This window comes from Danio rerio, chromosome 3, assembly GCF_052040795.2.
Source record: "Danio rerio strain M-AB ecotype USA chromosome 3, GRCz13ab, whole genome shotgun sequence".
Classification (NCBI taxonomy): Eukaryota; Metazoa; Chordata; class Actinopteri; order Cypriniformes; family Danionidae; genus Danio; species Danio rerio.
Window position 1 is genome coordinate 2,327,819 of NC_141023.1, and position 17,230 is coordinate 2,345,048.

Here is a 17,230-nt window from a genome sequence, read left to right on the forward strand (position 1 = left end):
TTTAAATGTTTTGACTCTTATTACCTAACTGCTAATTAACCTTGTGCTGATAAAATGCTTGAGCCCTGTTAATTGCTGTTCAAGTTATTTTGGTGCACTCTTCAAAAGTGGTGCCAACAGTTCAGGATTTTTAGTTATTTTTTTTTTAAATGTGCAACTTAGTTTTTGTATTGCCAAAGGAGTTATAAAGTTTACATTAAAATAAGAAAAAAAACATGCATGAATAATGCACACTAAACGGTAGTACAAAAATATACATGTAATTGAATAAAATAAATGATTGTTCAATATCACATTCAATACAACTTTCATTTAAATAATAATTCGGAATAAATTACATTAACAATCAACATGTTTAGGATGAAACGGTAAAAACAATCAGTATATTTACAATGGTGTGCAGGTGCATCACTGTTATGGTTTTCTTTCTTTTTGTGACTGGCATTAATGTATTGTGCTGCTAGGACACAGTGTCTCTCCCCACCCTGGAAATATTGAAGCGGTGTTTTATTGTCTGACTCAGTGAATTGTGGGTAAATGCTCAGTTTGGTGTAGAATGTTTCTCTTTGCTGATTAGTTTGTGCACGAGGTAAGTTTTCTGCCGTCTCCACCTCTGCCTGGGCACAATGTGGACCGATGCGGCTCTCTTGGTTGCCAGTTCTGTCTGTATCGGCCTGTCTCTACAGTCAGACTGCGAGCGCTCAGCCTGTATTTGGCCATTGTTAATATACTCCTTTACTGCACTCAAATACGTTGCTGAGCTATAATCTTTCTCTCTCTTGCAGATGGTATACAGTATTGCATTGGAAGTCCTCATCTTAAATGCTGCTGTATTAATCTCATACACTAACCTGTACTCTAGGCTAGAGATAGTAGTAATAAATACAGATTTACTCAATAGATGAACACAGTACTGGTCATACACTTCCGACGGTCTCTTAAATATCCTTGTGTTTGTGAAGAATGAAGCATGCTAACTTGTGTGTAGTTAATCACATTAAACAATCACAAAAAATCCTAGTGTCAAATTGATCTAGATGTTAACAGTACCACACTAATTTAAAGGTTGAGTTAATACAAAAAACTAAATGTAAGGACCAAACGAAATAAATAAGTTAAAACTACTTGATCTCCAGTAATGGATTTTACAAAAGGGTTTTTTCTCGTTTTTCTTCTGGTGAAAGGTGTTCATGTGTCTGTAGTGATGTCTTAACAGTATAGGAAAGGTTACACCATGAACGTGTGACTGATTTTGTATGTGCAGTCAATGTGAGTGTTAGGAATCTAAATTGCCATCTAGTAAGTTTAGTTTCACTTTGGGCTGAACATGGAGAGAACATGCAAACTCCACACATAAATGCCAACTGACCCAGCCGAGGCTCGAACCAGCGACCCTCTTGCTGTGAGCTTCGTACTGCGCCACCGCTTCGCCTAATAATTGACAATACCTTAATAATGGCAGCACAAATGATTATTGCTATTGTTTTTCTTGGGGATGCATGGTAGCATGATCACCCCACAGCAAGGTCACAGGTTCAAGCCTCGGCTGGGTCAGCGTGCATCTTCTCCCCATGTCCGAGTGGGTTTCCTCTTCGGTTTCCACTAAGTCCAAAGATGTGGTACAGGTGAATTGGGTAAGCTAAATAGTCCATAGTGTGTGTGAGTGTGTATGGATGTTTCCCAGTGATGGTTTGCAGCTCTGAGTACCCGCTCAGCAAAACATGTACAGGATTAGTTGGCGGTTCATACCTCTGTGGCGACCCCAGATTAATAAAGTGACAAAGCTGAAAAGTAAATGAATGAGTGAATAATTTTTCTTTTATAGCACAAAATATTAAGACTAAAGCTCCGGTCACACTTGACTTTTCTCCCCATAGACTTTCATTTATACACACGCGCACTGCACACGACATTTGGACATGACTGTCGGAATACGCCCCCTTGTGGCAGCCGCACAGTATTTTCAGTGTTGTCGTGCACCACGGGGAGAGAAGCTGCCCAACAAACACAGTTACGTTGTAGCGATGTCTGCACAACGTTGTATTTTTTCAAAGGCAACGTTGCCGCTTACGTGCTCGCTACATTGTCACAACGTAGAAATGTAAGACGTGAGAAGGCTGTAGCAACGTTGTCGTGCGACATTCAGCAACCGCGAGGCGGCGTTCTTACTACTTGTATTAATATTTTTTGTGGCAGTTTATCAATACTGCCTAGAATACAGGATAAGCAGCAATTCTTTTCCAGTATTGCTTAATATGAAATATTGTTCATTTATTTTTCCTATTTAATTTAACAATTGCATGTGTAAACTTTAAAGTGTTTAAAATAACACACAAATGAATATAATCAAACTTTTTATTATATATTTCACAACATTTAATACATACAGTACACATCTAATTATAAGCAAACAGTATATGTTTAGAGTATATATATATATATATATATATATATATATATATATATATATATATATATATATATATATAATTAAACTAAAGGGTAAACAAACAAGAAAAGTAAACAAGAAATCATTAAAATGTAAATATACATATAAATAAATATATAAATTAAAATTCAGACACTGGGCAGTGAAGCTCTGGACTGGAGAATACAGCAGACCGGGGAGCGCAGCTGAAGACCAGTCGTAGTTGTTGGTATGGAGAAAGCAGTCAGAGGAAGAAACAAATCCAACAGATAATCCAGCTTCAGAGATCCACAGCAGACACAAGTCAAAATAGGCAGTGAACAAGAGAGGACAGATGGAAACAACTATGACTAGCAAGTTATTGAAGTTTCAGACATTTATTGTAATTTCATTACATATAAAATATCCAGTGAGTAATTATGTAGCCTACTTTATTTTATTGCTTTAATATATCATATACCAAAATTACATACAATTAAATAAATTTAGAGATACAGGGAAAACAGGTTTGAGTTAACAGAAGTCAGAGTTAGTCTCCCAATACTTACTTAAATTATGAGAAGAGAAAGTAGAGGTCCTATAGTTGTGGCGTTGCTCGCTGTAAATGGAATGTTAAAATTAGTGTCATTTCAATAACAGCTGTACAAAATAATAAAGTAATTTTTCATAAGCATGATCTATTTTCCACATTATGAACATGCTGTTTTAGGTAACAATACTACATTTATTATGATAGTAAATAGAGTAGTATACTTCTTACCTCATTCAATTATTCTTTCCATAGATCAGGAATTACAGCAACACTGATCTGAGGTGAATTCAACAGCTGAAAAAATTCTGAAAGACAAGTTACATAAGTAATTTGAAAACAACAGTGAGTGGTTAAACAATAGAGTTTTATGCAACTTACACATACTTAAAATCCAGAAATTATCAATAGAAGATTACCTCCATGTGAAAATAGCCTGTTGAGCAAAGAAAAGAGTGGGTTTTAAATAAAACATCAAAAGATAAATCAAAATAGAAATTTAGACTAGCAGACCTTTTTATTAATATCTATATTAATCAGGCATATGAACATCAACTTATATACTTTAACTTATAGGGATAGCTCACCCAAAACTGACAATTCTGCCATTTAGCCCCTTATCCTTTATTTGATCCAAACTTATTTAGCTTTTTTTCTGCTAAACAATAAAAAAGATGTATTAAATAAAGCTGGAAAACTGTAACTATTTAATTCCATAGTGTTTTCCTACTATGAAAGCAAATGCATACAGTCTTTAGTGTTCAATAGAATAAAGAAACTTAAAGGTTTGGAATCACTTAGGCTATTATTTACAGGGCAAATAATTCGTGAGTACATATCATTTTTGAGTGAACTGTTCCTTTAACGGGACGCAAACTGCACAGAGATGTTTTGTATTTAAAAGTTATTTTGTGTGTTTTGTAAAAAGTGGGTCGGCTCGTGTGATAAAGTATCAGACTGATCACTATGGATATGGAAAAAACTGAACTTCAAAAACATTATTTTCCATTTGACTAAAGACTAAGCGTAGGTAAATAATCAGGAAATGTTTTATCGAAAGATTTAACATAATGATTTTAATGTTGTTGCCGTCCGTGAACGGAATGCTGAAATGTTACTCGCTCGTAATAACTTCATTACGGCTTTTGTGTGTGTGTAATGTTGGAACAGATTGTTGTCGAAATCGTAGGTTTGTTTGAATATTCACGATTTACGTATCTTATTTAGCAAGAAGAAATAAAACAATACTCACGTCTCCTCGGTCGTTGATGAATGAGACGACGGCTTGTTGAAATTTAAACTGATTCAGCTGTGACCAGTAAATGTTGTACAGTGGTCGTCCACGCCACCCAAGCACAACCTAAAGTATGCGGCCCTCGTGATGTTTAAATGGCAACCTTATGACATCGTTGTGACAACGTTTAGCAACAACGTAGAATCCTCAACCTTTTTGCAAGGTTGGTACAACGTTGTAGGAAGGTCGCTACGTTGAGGCAACGTTGTGTGTTTGTTGGGTGGTGTCTGAAATAAAGGAGGGCAAAAGCAAGAGCCTTTATTCTCTGTGCGTTTACATGGTTTAATGGATGAATGAACACTAGAAACTCATAGACCTCTAAAATAAATTAAAACATATATTTTTATTACTTTCTTACATTTATGAACAAAAAAGGTTTTTTTTTTAATATAGACTTTTTTAATAATTCTAAAAATAACCAAATAAACTCCTATTTCTCACCTCGCGCGCACGGATCTGCTTGGACAACACTGGAATACATCATATCTGGTCGGCAGGTCGCATACGGTCTAGTCGCAGGAGTTCAAATATTTCAACGTATCTGCAGCTCAATTTGGATCTGAGTTTTCCGCATACGGAGATGATCGGAACTCAACGCAGCTCCTGGACTGCTCTCCATTGGAAATGAATGACTTCTGGTTGTCGCTTGTCGTGTGCAGTGGAAAGGCGGCTTCAGACCGGAAATGAGGGGTCACATCACTTGACTGCGAAAATCACATCACTTGACTGCGGGAGACCAACCGAGGATCAAAACACGACCTCTCTGGACAGAAATTTACAACATGGAGCAATCGCTCGCTTTTTTTGAATGTCTAATAATTTTGTTTAATCCAGCCCCTTTCGCAATGCCGTACGACAGAATTTCACACACACAAACTCTATTGTGACCGCAGCTTACTTTGTGTGAGTGGGCTGAGGGCAGAGCTTCAGTTTCTGCTAATGAGCTGAATCAGGTGTGTCTCGTTAGTGGAGTCTATATATGAGCAGTGATGAGTTTCCTCCCGGATAGCTGGAGCTCTGTTGGGTTCATGATTTGTGGATTGTAGCAGCCATTGCGTAGGGTTTCTGAAGGAGGCGCTTTAGATGATTGCTCTTCATGGCTGTAATGGAGAACATTGTTTGGAGATGGCTCATTCTAGTCCTTTTCTTCTGCTTTGCTGATGGACGGAGTTCTGAACTTTTTTATGTTGATAACCCGAGCCAGACTGGACCCGTCACTGATGGACGGGGCTCTGGGCCGTAAGTGTTATTAACTAGTCTTAAAACTCTTTGCTGTATGTAGGTCCAGTGCGTTTCTGATTCCTCTGAAGCATGAAAGTACTGTTTGAAGCGTTTAAAGAAACCTTGTAAGCAAATACTTTTTTTTACGATTTAAAAGCAAATACTACAGTCAGTAAATAATTGTTAAATTTGCATTGTTGACATGTTTTTTTTAATCTCTTAACTCCCCACAACAACACTAGACCTTTCCAATGTTCAGTTTGTCACTAATCATCCAGGTTTAGAGTAGGATACTGTTGTTTCTAAATCTCTCAAGGCAAATTTACTTGAAGTGGGAATAGGTAAGAAAGATTGGCAACACTGCAAAAAATGCTTGTCTGTCTTAGAATTATTTTTTTTTGTCTTGTTTCTAGTCCAAATATCTACAAATTTCTAAATCAATAACCATTTTCTCGACAAGTAAAACAGTCTTGTTTTAAGAAATAATGTGCTAAAATGAAGTGAGGTTTTCCTTAAATCAAGCAAAATAATCTGCCAATGTGGTAAGCAAAATAATCAATTTTTTCGATTTGTGATAGGATTATTTTGCTTAGCCCATTGGCAGATTATTTTGCTTGATGTAAGAAAAACCTCACTTCAATTTGGCATTATTTCTTAAAACAAGACAATGTTTTGCTTGTCTAGAAAATGCTTCCTGATTTAAGAACTTTTAGGCATTTGGACTCAAAACAAAACAAAAAAAATCTAAGTAGGAAAAGCATTTTTTGCAGTGAGTGTCAAGTTTAGACATGAAATCTCCAACACTAAATTGGCCAGTGTTCATTTCATTGTCTAACCTCTGTTTTCATGGTTCAGTTTGCATAAATGGCCAGATTATTTGGTTGTAGATTTATGTGAACTATATATATATATATATATATATATATATATATATATATATATATATATATATATATATATATATATATATATATATATATATATAGCGCAATGTTTCCAGCAAGGCTATTGGGGGAACTGATCTAATCCTGACGTAAACCCAATCTGCCTTTTTTTTTTTTTTTTTTTTTCCCCCACAGGTTTTTCATGGTGACGTTTCCTTCTTTGATTGAGTCTGGCTCTGATGCTAAACTGTGCGCTAGTCTTCTGAAGCCCAAAGACCGGTTCACCATGACCATTTCTCTGGTCGATGAGAAAAACATAGAAACTCGACTTGTGCGTCAGGCGTCCCAGAGGAAGCTTCACCGCTGTTTTAAATTCCAGGTTTGTTTAATTCTGGTTTGGTTAATGTTAAAAGGACCGTTCTCAACAAAATGAAAACTTGGTCATTTCCTGATCACCGCAATGCTTTTCTGCATATTTTTGTTGAACAGCAGATTCCGCTGATGAGGAAATGTTGATTTATAGGTAAAATGTCCTGTATTGCGTCTCTCTACAGGCTCCTCAAGTAAATGGAGATTCAGTGCAGACTGTGAGGGTGGTCGTTCAAGGACGGTCTTTCAAAATGACTGAAGAGAGTAAAGTGATGTTCAGGTCTTACCTGCCTCTGACCTTCATCCAGACAGACAAACCGCTCTACAATCCAGGACAGACAGGTGAGCTGTGAAGGACATTTACTGCAGTAATCGTGCATAATTTTCAGTAATATTCTAGTTCTGGGTGTCTTCGCTCATTCAACCCCCCTCCTGCCCCAAACCCACACACACTTAAAGCAAAGCAAATATGTTAACCATTTAGAACAAAAGTAAATGGTGGTTGTGTTCAGTAAAATGATCACAATTAGTGTAACAGGTGCTTCTTTCTCACTTTCTGCAGTGTACTTTAGAGTTCTTACCATGAGTGATAAATTTGAACCTCAAGACCAACTGGTAAGATTGAACCCCCCCCCCCCTTCACACACACCTTTAATATAGCCTTTCAAAAATCATTGCTTAATGTAATGTTTACTCTTGTGTCTTTCAGTACAGTCTGGTGGTGGTGGTGGAGGTAAGAATCTGTATTTGCTGCTGGTATTGGAGGAAATTCGGCTTTTGGATGTACTTTGAGCAGTTTCTTTTCACCAGGACAATAATAATATCCGGATCAATCAGTGGACCAACGTTTCCTCTACAAACTGGATACTGGAGCTGTCTCACACTTTAAATGCAGAAGCTCGTGTTGGGACATACACACTGAAGGCTTATATTGGTGACCGAGTCATCTCCAAACGTTTCAATGTGAAAAAATATGGTAAAAAAATATTATCATGTGCTACTAAGTGTACAACAGCAGACCTGAGGTCTTACAGCTTGTTCTTGTTTAGTGTTACCCAAGTTTGATTTGACCGTGAACACGCCACAGAAGTATAGTGTTGCAGATGTGGGACTGAAAGTTGAGGCTTGTGGAAAGTGAGTGAAGCCTTTAGTTTTCTTGATGCTATACTTGTCTTGTGGATTGCTCTGTTCTTGATCTCTTATGTTTCTCAGGTACACATATGGACAGCCTGTACCTGGTCAAGTGTTTGTTGAAGTGTGCCGTCAGCGTCGTCCCTACATTCGGGATCCTAAAGTGACCAGTGTGTGTCTGAATGAAACTACTTGGGTATGAATGCCTGTGGTCACCAAACATCTGAAGGGCAAAATGGCTCACTTGCAGATTTAGAAAATGCAAAATAATGGGATTGTCTATTTTATCTTAAGAACTAAGCTGAAATCTTGGCTTGTTTGGACTTCACTACTGTGTCTTAAAATGGCAGTTTCCAGCAATCTGTCAAACCTTTTTATTCCCCCTTCATTTGGCCTGATCAGCTTAACCATTTGCTTACAGATGAACGACACTGGCTGTGCTTCTCTTGTACTCAGTACATCCACGTTTTTCAGCACTAATTTTAAGAATAGCTTGCAAAATTCCTTCGTTGTTAATGTCAACGTCACAGAGGAAGGAACAGGTAAACAAATGGCTTAGTTTTACATGCTGTGTTATTTGGTGCCTTCATGTTTGTTTGTTGTTTTTCCAGGTGTTGTCATGTCCAAATCCTCAACGGTGTCGATTACATTTGAAGTTGGCAAAGTTACATTTGTGGATCTCCCAAAGTTCTATGATTATGGATCAACTGTGAATGGCAAGGGGAGTTGAAATTAATCACTTATTGCAGATCTCTCTTTGACCTGCCTTTTTTTAAAGGCGTTTTATGTTGACTTTGTAAAACATGCTACATTTCCCTTAACTCTGAAATGGTGTCTATCAGCTATTGAGGTTATTCCATTGGTTCATGGCAAATGTTGTGTGTTTCTGTTCCTTTGCACCACCTAGCAGAAGATCATCTATATTCGTTAGTTTTCATTGACTTTATGTAATGTGTATTTATATAGCGCTTTTGTGTATGGTCATACATCCAAAGCGCTTCACAATCATGAGGGGGGTCTCTCCACACCACCACCAGTGTGCAGCATCCACTTGGATGGTGCGACGGCAGCCACAGGACAACGGCGCCAGTGTGCTTATCACACACCAGCTATTGGAGGAGTGGAGAGACAGTGATAGAGCCAATTCGGTTAAAGGGGATGATTGGGAGGCCATGACCGTAAGGGCCGATAGAGGGACTTTGGCCAGGACACCGGGGTTACACCCCTGCTCTTTAACAAGTGCCATGGGATTTTTTTTATGACCACAGAGTCAGGACCTCGGTTTGACGTCTCATCCGAAAGACTGCGCCCATAGACAGTATACAACTTCTATGAATAAGTTTTGCTTTTGGCTCACTCCTGTTGGTGCTGTCAATCTGAAAAACTCTACTATTTGGTGTTCAAATGTTATATATCATTGCTTGATTCTCTCCCTAAACAGATCTCTGTGTCTGATTTCGGTGGCAATGCAATCAGTAACAAGGTAGTCTATCTGCTGGACCGTGGCCAATGGCCCAACAAAGTGCTCTTCAATGTGACCACAGATGAAAGCGGATTTGCAGACTTCTCCCTCAACACCACTAATTTTCCTAAAGCGAATCTGATCCTTGTGGTATGACTTATTGCTAATTTTGAACCTGTTACTCTTTCAAGAAATGTGTTGTTCATTTTTTTTCCCCCTCCCTTCAGGCTAGTGCAACGCCACAGACTTATCGTGATTCCAGTTCCCCGTACTTTGCTACAGATTATCAGGTGGTTCAGCTTTCCCAAGCTGCTGCTCCTGACAACCCAACCTATAGTGATCTGTCTATAGTGAGTCTACAGCAGCCGCTTAAATGTGGCACCACTTATCCAGTGACTGTCAAGTACACATTTGTTGGAGAGACTGGTGACTACAGTGCTGACATCATCTATATGGTAAGTTGACTTTTGTGTGTCTTTGTTGCTCCATTTTGTTATACTAGTCTGATTGATTTGCAGGTCATGTCCAGAGGAGTGATCGTTCTGCATGGGTTTAAAACGGTTCAAGCATTTGGTTCTGATACCCTCACGAAGGGCACTGTGTCATTTGATCTCTCGGTTCTTGCTGGTATGGCTCCAGTGGTGCAGATTCTAGTCTTCAGTGTTCTGCCCAGTCAGACTGTAGTGACCGGTAGTGCCTCTTTTGACACTGAGAAGTGCTTCTCAAACCAGGTATGTGAAAAAGCCTCGTCTTTTGCTTTATTTGGAATGGGGTTATGGGCGTAATTGTCATTCATTGAGCTTGTCTGTTTGCAGGTTTCTCTGCAGTTCTCTCCTGCTACGGCGGTTCCTGGTGAGGGAAGTATTTTGACCGTCTCCGCTCAAGCCGGATCTCTGTGTGGCCTCAGTGCTATAGATCAGAGTGTTCTGATCATGCAGTCAGGAGGACGTCTGAGCGCAGAGGCGGTATGTTTACCAGTTCTTTGATAATGGCTATTTAGCAATTTCCAAAGTAGCTTTGAGCTTGGGTTTGAGCATCAGATGGCTCTCGGTCAGTTCCACATCATAATTTACTTCCAAAATATAAAATTATCTGCAGAGTGCTGAGAGAAATATGTTGAGGCCCGTGCACAACGAGATGTGTTTGCTCGTTTTGTCAACGTTTAATGCCTCGTAACTAAAAGGGTGTCAATGTAATTGTGCACATCAACGCGCAAAACGCCCGGTGTAAAAGCGTAATTAAAAAAAAAAAAAAAGCCTCATGCTCGTTTTTGTTTTGACGCGCGGTGTCAACCTTCTCCAATCAGATCGGCACCTTTGTTCACGTGCACGGAGCTGAAGTTACCGTAAACTGCACTTTTTGCGCTCAAGCGTAAAACTGTCAATGCGAGCACACATTGAAAAAGATGCCCAGAGGCGATATGAACGTGGAGCTGCTTATTGCACTGCTAAACAATTTCTTCATCACTGGAGCTGCTGCTTGAACTATCTATGCTTGTTCGGGTCACCAGTAAATTTAACAACATGCGTGTGACCGCTTCTCCACTTCTGTGTTATAACCGGGTGTCAGAAGCTTGTAGTTGTGCAGCGCCATATAACGTCAAAAGAGTGATTTTTAGCATTCTCTTCTGTTTGACACCAGTGAAAAGTGCTTGGGTTTGAACACTGAAACATCTCGTAAAATGCTGACGATAAACGCAAACAAAAAAACGTCCCGGTGTGTAGGAGCCTTTAGTGTTAAATGACTTCAGTTTACCTCTACTATTTCTACTTGAGGTACAACGCAATTACTGAACGTCACTTTTGCTCTATGCAGTGCAAGTCTTTGATTAACTGGTTGAATGCTTGTCTCCCCCCTTCCTCAGATGTTTGGTTTGCTCCCGGTGCGGGCACTACATGATTATCCACCTGGTGTTGAAGATCAACAGGGCTGCCTCAAGTTTCGACCCCTTCGAGCGGTTCCAACAGATCAAGCTTATAACACCTTTAAGGTATAACGCATTTAAAATGTAAAGAGGTATTATTTATTAATCGTATTATTTAAATAGGGTGTAGGGATCAAGATTGCAACAAATCTGCTGGTTCGTGAACCTCCGTGTCTGACATACAGAGGGCAGAACTACTATAGCAGCTTCCAGGGTGGTGGTATGTCAGATTTGGTTGCTAATTTAAAATTTGCCTGCTATACCCCCAAACCAAATTGTAAACCCCCCCCCCCCCTTTCTCTTTCAGTTTCTCCTTTTAGTGAAACCGGTTTTGCTATGGTTGAAAATATTGCTGCACCTGCAGTATTAGCAGCACGTGTTGGAGGTGACAGCAGTTCCTCTGCTGTTGATGTGACTATCAGAACTTTCTTTCCAGAAACGTGGATCTGGCAGCTTGCAAATGTGGGGTGGGTGGAACTACTTGAGCTCCCCCTTCCCTGCTTTGACCGGATTTCTTCAGACACTCTGGGTCGACATCAGTTCCCCTCACACTTTCTCCTCCTGTTTTCTTCAGGGACTCCGGATCTACATCAGTTCCTCTCACGGTTCCTGATACAATTACTACATGGGACACTGAGGCCTTCTGTCTGTCCTCCAGTGGTTTTGGTCTGGCTCCACCAGTTCTGCTGACTGCCTTCCAGCCCTTCTTCCTGGAGCTCACCCTGCCTTACTCCATAATCCGTGGGGAGTTTTTTGAGCTGAAGGCCACAGTGTTCAACTATCTGTCCCAATGCATCAAGGTCTGGGCAGACTTGCTCCTATATATGAAATCAACTTGATTTAAATTGGGTTCAAAGTTCACTATAACTTGAAAAAGATTCTCCCAAGTGCTTAATTCTTATAAGGCAGTTTAATGTTGATACAAATAGTTTTTATAGGATTTAAAGCAAAGTTAATAACTTTTTATATTAATAACGTAATGTCTGTCTCCAGTAGTTCTCACCATAATTTTATTGAAGCTGGTATTGCTAAACTGGTTTCTTGTGTGTTTGCATCTAATGCTGTTCATTTATCAGGTTCAAGTGACTCCAACACCATCCTCCAACTTCACTCTTAAATCCCTCAATGATGACCATTCATACACTCTCTCTGCCAATGGGAGGAAGACCTTCAAATGGGATTTATCTGCTTCTGTTCTTGGTTTGTTGTTTTGACTTTTTGAAATTGAAAGCTTGTGAGGATGTTGCTCAATTGATTTTCTTGTGTAGGAACTTTAAATGTGACTGTCAGTGCTGAGGCCAGTCCATCCCAGGAGTTGTGCGACAATGACATAGTGACTGTACCATCAAGCGGACGCATTGACGTAGTCACTCGAAGTCTGCTGGTTCTAGTAAGTAACTATTGTCGTTTTAAAGTGGAGCTCATGGTGCTTTTTGCTGATTTTGTTTTGTTCCTGTAGGCTGAAGGAGTCAAAAGGACCTTCACCCGGAGTTGGTTACTCTGTCCAAAGGGTTTGTTCAAATTCAAAATGCACTCTACAGCACTAGAAGAGATCCTAGTGTTGACTGATCGGTTGTTTGGTCTACAGGAAGCATGCTTTCAGAGAATGTGAAGATCACCTTTCCGGCAAACATCATCAAGGGATCTGCCAGATGCTCTGTATCAGTCATTGGTAAAGTTTCCTAAAGAGATTCCACAACACCACTGTAGGGTGGGGCAGCTTAACGGTTTAATAGCCAGTCATGCTTTGGGCAAGCACTAGTTTGCCCACTGGTCTTGAAGCCTTTTATCCATGCACAAGTTAACCCTCAGGTCTTTTGTATCATTTGAATTTTTTTATTTTTTCTAAAGCTTCAGTTGTTTCACTTAATCTTTTAGATTAATTTTTAATGACTCGACGACTAGAACAAACTTGTAGCTCAACTGACGGTATTTAATGTTGCAAAGCAATGAGATGTAGCCTTTTCCGTTATATCATTAGCTTTGTTTCACGCACTCCTCCTGCTGGCAGTTACTGTTTGACTGTTAAGGGTTAATTGACAAATTCAGCTGATTCAAAAAAAATGCAATTCCTTTCATATGCTTGTGGAATTGAACATTTTGATTAAACGCTCAGTGTTCAAGGTTTACACTAGCTGGTTTGGTCACATGTAAATTTGATCATTGAATGAGGACCCAATTTGGAATCCTTTTTAATGACAAATTTCACAGCCCAATGAGTCTTGGGACACTGACCATCCAAAGTTACTGGTTTCTGATTTGGATGTTATCCTTGCCTTTTCATTTTTCTGTCATAGGGGACATAATGGGTCGCTCCCTGAGGAATCTGGCTAACTTGCTACAGATGCCTTATGGCTGTGGAGAACAGAACATGATCATTCTTGCTCCCAATATATACACCTTACGGTATCTGAAAGAAACTGCACAGCTCACTCCAGCCATCCAAGACACTGCCACGAGTTATCTTCAGAGTGGTATGACCAAATCTGAGTATTTAGACCAAGTCTAAAGCATTCCAATCCATAATACTGGACTTTTTAGATGCGTTTCTTAATCTAATCAACTTTCTGTACCGGAACAGGTTATCAAGGAGAGCTGAACTACAGGCACCGCGATGGTTCATTCAGCACTTTTGGTTATGATGCATCCAATACATGGTGCGTGTCCTGCAGGTCAAGTCTTTGTGATTTTAGATGTTGTATAACTGAACTTGCTCTGTATTCAGGTTGACCGCCTTTGTCATGAGGACTTTTGGTCTAGCAAGAAGCTTCACCTACATAGATCCCAATGTTCTTAAGGGTGCAAAGGACTGGTTGATTGGCACGCAGGGTTCAGACGGCTGTTTCGTGCAGCAGGGCACTCTCTACCACAATGACATGAAGGTATGTCACATTCTTCAAACCTGCTTTTACTAAGCTGAGACTGATTTTGAAGATTATGTTGTGTTGTAGGGTGGCGTGGACGATAACGTGACAATGACTGGCTACATCGTTGCATCGCTGCTTGAAATTGGAGTCCCTGTTACGGTATAAACAATGGTTCTTTTAGTTAAATTAACTTGTGCCATGTTGAAGAAAAAAAAGTTTCTATTTAACTACAAATATTATTTTTATTTGTTTATTTTGGTAGTACTGCGCATGAAGTTGCCTCTTTCCTTCCAGGATCCTGTCATTACGAAGGCTCTGTCGTTTTTGAGGCCTCTTGTTGGGAATCTGGGAAACACCTATGTCACTGCTCTGCTGGCCTACACCTTCAGTCTGGCTGGAGAGACCAGAACTCGAGCACAGCTTTTAAATTCCTTGAGAAACACTGCCATTTCTGAAGGTGAATATTAGCCATCAATTTGTTTAGCTTGTGTGGGCATACCAATGAGAATTCATCAGGCTGGTCGTTCAGTGTTCAGCTTTGTCAATAGCAAAGCGTTGCATTCTTTGAAACCCTATCATTTTCTCGTATCTTTAGGTACTACTCTCCACTGGTCTCAGACTTCATCTGGGGATACTCTGGCAGTGGAGATCAGTGCATATGTGCTGCTAGCGGTTCTCACTCTACAGCCTGTGACCACTGCTAATCTGGGCTATGCTAACCGCATTGTCAACTGGCTCGTGGCCCAGCAGAATCCCTATGGTGGCTTTACCTCCACTCAGGTGAGTTCAGCTAGCAAATGGTACCATAGTTCAGACATGGTTTGTTGCTCACACTTTAAAATGCATTTAATCAGGGCATTATGCAACATGTACTGAAACTGCTTTGATTACCTGGAAGCTCTTATACAGGTGCCCTAGTAGCAAAGAATTCTGGTCCAGATTTGGCATTAAGCTGGGACAGCAGGCATTCATCCGGCACTGGCATACAGCATGTGGGCCAACCATGGGCTGGGTTTGGCAGAGGTGGCACAGTCTAATGCGGCACACAAGATTTGGGTCAGATGTAAAACGTAGTATTTGGCCCAGATTTAAAAAATTGATTGTGGGCCACGTGAGTTTGGCCCGTCTTGACCCACATTTAAAATACATTAAAATCATTTTTGATAATAAATCAATTCTACACTCGGGTCACTGAGAAAATACAAGGCCCATAGTGTGCCTAAAGCGCAACGCTTCATGGGTTTATTAATTTTATTGCAATCGTGACACCAACCTTACTGGCCCTGTTCTTAGTTATTAACTTGGCAGAGACTTGGCCCAGATATGGTCCGTGTTTGGCCCTTGTCTGGAAGCCAGATTTGGTCCAGTCATGTACCGTAATTCACTGCGGCATGTGGGCCAAGCAAAACCTGATTGTCTGGGCCAGAGAAATTTTGCTATATGGGTGTCTTGAATACAGTTCAGTCTTTGTAATAAAAATTCTACCAAATAAAGCAAAATGTTTTAGTGAGGTGTAGATGCAACTTTTAATACAACTTAAAAGCACAGGAATCACAATTGTTAAAGGTAGTTGAGTTCATCCTAAACTAGCTTAGACTTGCTTCAGTAACTCGTCTTCTGAGCTGAGCCACTTGGTACAGTTTCTCTTAAGTCCAAAAACCTTTTGTCCATTGTTCATATAGGACACAGTGGTGGCTCTTCAGGCCTTGGCTCTGTATGCAGCTCAGGTTTTCAGCCCTGGAGGCTCCAGCAAAGTTACTGTTCAGTCCTCCGTGCCAACAGGAGACGTTTTCCACTTTGCAGTGACTCCCAACAACCGCCTGCTGTACCAGGAGAGTCCACTGAAGAACTTCCCTGGCACATATAGTGTTGCAGCAACAGGATCTGCCTGTGTTTCTGCGCAGGTTTGCATGTTCAACCATTTCTGTTGGTGGTGTGCTCATGGTAATTTATTGTCTTAATTTTTTATTTTGTTTTAATTACTTTTTTTTTTGCAGGTTGCCTGTTTCTACAACATCCCGACACCTCCTGTTAGGTTTTCCAAAACACTGAGTGTTGGTGCAAAGGTTACTGGAGACTGCCAAGCTGTACCAGTCAACCTCATGTTGACCTTCACAGTGAGGTAAGAACTGCTTCCATGCATTTTTGTGACCTTAAAGACCCTGGTATGTCTTTTATTTTATTTATTTTTTTTTTTTTGAGGGCAAATTCTCACACCATGTGCTTTTGCATGCATCTTTAGCTTTCTGTATACCCATGTAACTTTAACTGGGGAGAAATCTGCACATCGAAGGAGTTCCAGTTCAACTACCTATGGCAATATTTAGAGAAACCTTGCATGTTCCTGTTGAATTAAGATTTGTCACCCAGCCCTCTAATTTTCCAGATACACTGGTCCAAAGCCAACTACTAACATGGTTCTGGTGGACATCAAGCTCTTGTCAGGATTCACTGCTGACACCTCACTGGTTGGTATGAGACTTGAGGGTGACTTTGAGATCCTTGAAACTGCTTGCTGAAGTTTCTTTCTTACAGCTTGGATCTCCACCTAATTTCACTCCATTCGTGCAGAGAGTTGATGCTGAAGGTGATCATGTCCTTGTCTATCTACAAGAGGTGAGACCCATTGAACCTGCCATCTTAAATATGAGATGGATGACTTTGGGAACATCTTGTATTCCTCGCTTGAACATGTGCAAAGTAGCTTGCATTAGAGCAGTTCTGTCTGTTGAGAGTCTTTAAGTGACCAAGACCCCTCTGTCTGCAGGTTCCCAAAGGTGTTCCAGTGACCTTCAGTATACAGCTGACACAGGCTGTTGCAGTGAAGAATCTCAAGCCAGCGGTCATCAATATTTATGACTATTACCAGAGAAGTATGCTTGTCATTTTGATTTTATAGTTGAGCTGGATTTCATTTAGAGTGTGCTCATGCCAAGCTTTCCTTTCCTTTTTCAGGTGACCGTTTTGAGACCAAATATACATCCTCATGTCGATGATGGTGTTTTAGTTGACTAAATACATTTTTATAAATTAAAATAAAACTCATCCTACAATGTTTAAGTGTTCAGCTCCCTTTTTTATGGCAACTAAGGTAAACTGGATGTTATCAAACAGTAATGCT

The 17,230-nt window shown here is 40.0% G+C and overlaps 1 protein-coding gene and 1 long non-coding RNA gene across 6 annotated transcripts; one reads left to right on the forward strand and one right to left on the reverse strand.

Moving 5' to 3' along the window:
- Positions 1–2,570: 2,570 nt before the first annotated feature.
- On the reverse strand, positions 2,571–4,328 carry LOC147845390 (uncharacterized). Of its 3 annotated transcripts, none has more exons than XR_015480301.1 (5): positions 4,210–4,328; positions 3,377–3,393; positions 3,189–3,265; positions 2,977–3,026; positions 2,571–2,706 (listed from the first exon to the last, which is right to left on the reverse strand). It is a non-coding gene; the product is annotated as an uncharacterized LOC147845390 (long non-coding RNA). The 3 variants fall into 3 exon arrangements; XR_015480299.1 differs by having other exon boundaries at positions 3,345–3,393; XR_015480300.1 differs by having other exon boundaries at positions 3,339–3,393.
- Positions 4,329–5,255: 927 nt separating this feature from the next.
- On the forward strand, positions 5,256–17,164 carry a2m3a (alpha-2-macroglobulin 3, member a). 3 transcript variants are annotated; one of them, XM_087243510.1, is made up of 34 exons: positions 5,256–5,490; positions 6,552–6,735; positions 6,911–7,067; positions 7,288–7,340; positions 7,435–7,458; positions 7,536–7,701; positions 7,775–7,859; positions 7,938–8,052; positions 8,278–8,398; positions 8,468–8,581; positions 9,298–9,468; positions 9,546–9,773; positions 9,837–10,049; positions 10,134–10,283; positions 11,183–11,308; positions 11,366–11,462; positions 11,550–11,709; positions 11,817–12,042; positions 12,319–12,442; positions 12,511–12,632; positions 12,702–12,753; positions 12,831–12,914; positions 13,540–13,716; positions 13,824–13,899; positions 13,968–14,124; positions 14,194–14,268; positions 14,404–14,566; positions 14,705–14,889; positions 15,792–16,013; positions 16,107–16,231; positions 16,496–16,577; positions 16,645–16,725; positions 16,877–16,982; positions 17,065–17,164. In XM_087243510.1, the coding sequence occupies exons 10-34, from the start codon at positions 8,570–8,572 to the stop codon at positions 17,103–17,105; spliced, it is 3,255 nt and encodes a 1,084-aa protein (XP_087099636.1). In that variant the 5' UTR covers positions 5,256–5,490; positions 6,552–6,735; positions 6,911–7,067; positions 7,288–7,340; positions 7,435–7,458; positions 7,536–7,701; positions 7,775–7,859; positions 7,938–8,052; positions 8,278–8,398; positions 8,468–8,569; the 3' UTR covers positions 17,106–17,164. The 3 variants fall into 3 exon arrangements, with proteins under 3 accessions (XP_087099636.1, XP_087099634.1, XP_087099635.1); XM_087243508.1 differs by having other exon boundaries at positions 8,468–8,575; positions 9,296–9,468; XM_087243509.1 differs by having other exon boundaries at positions 7,435–7,453; positions 7,534–7,701; positions 8,468–8,575; positions 9,296–9,468.
- Positions 17,165–17,230: the final 66 nt, after the last annotated feature.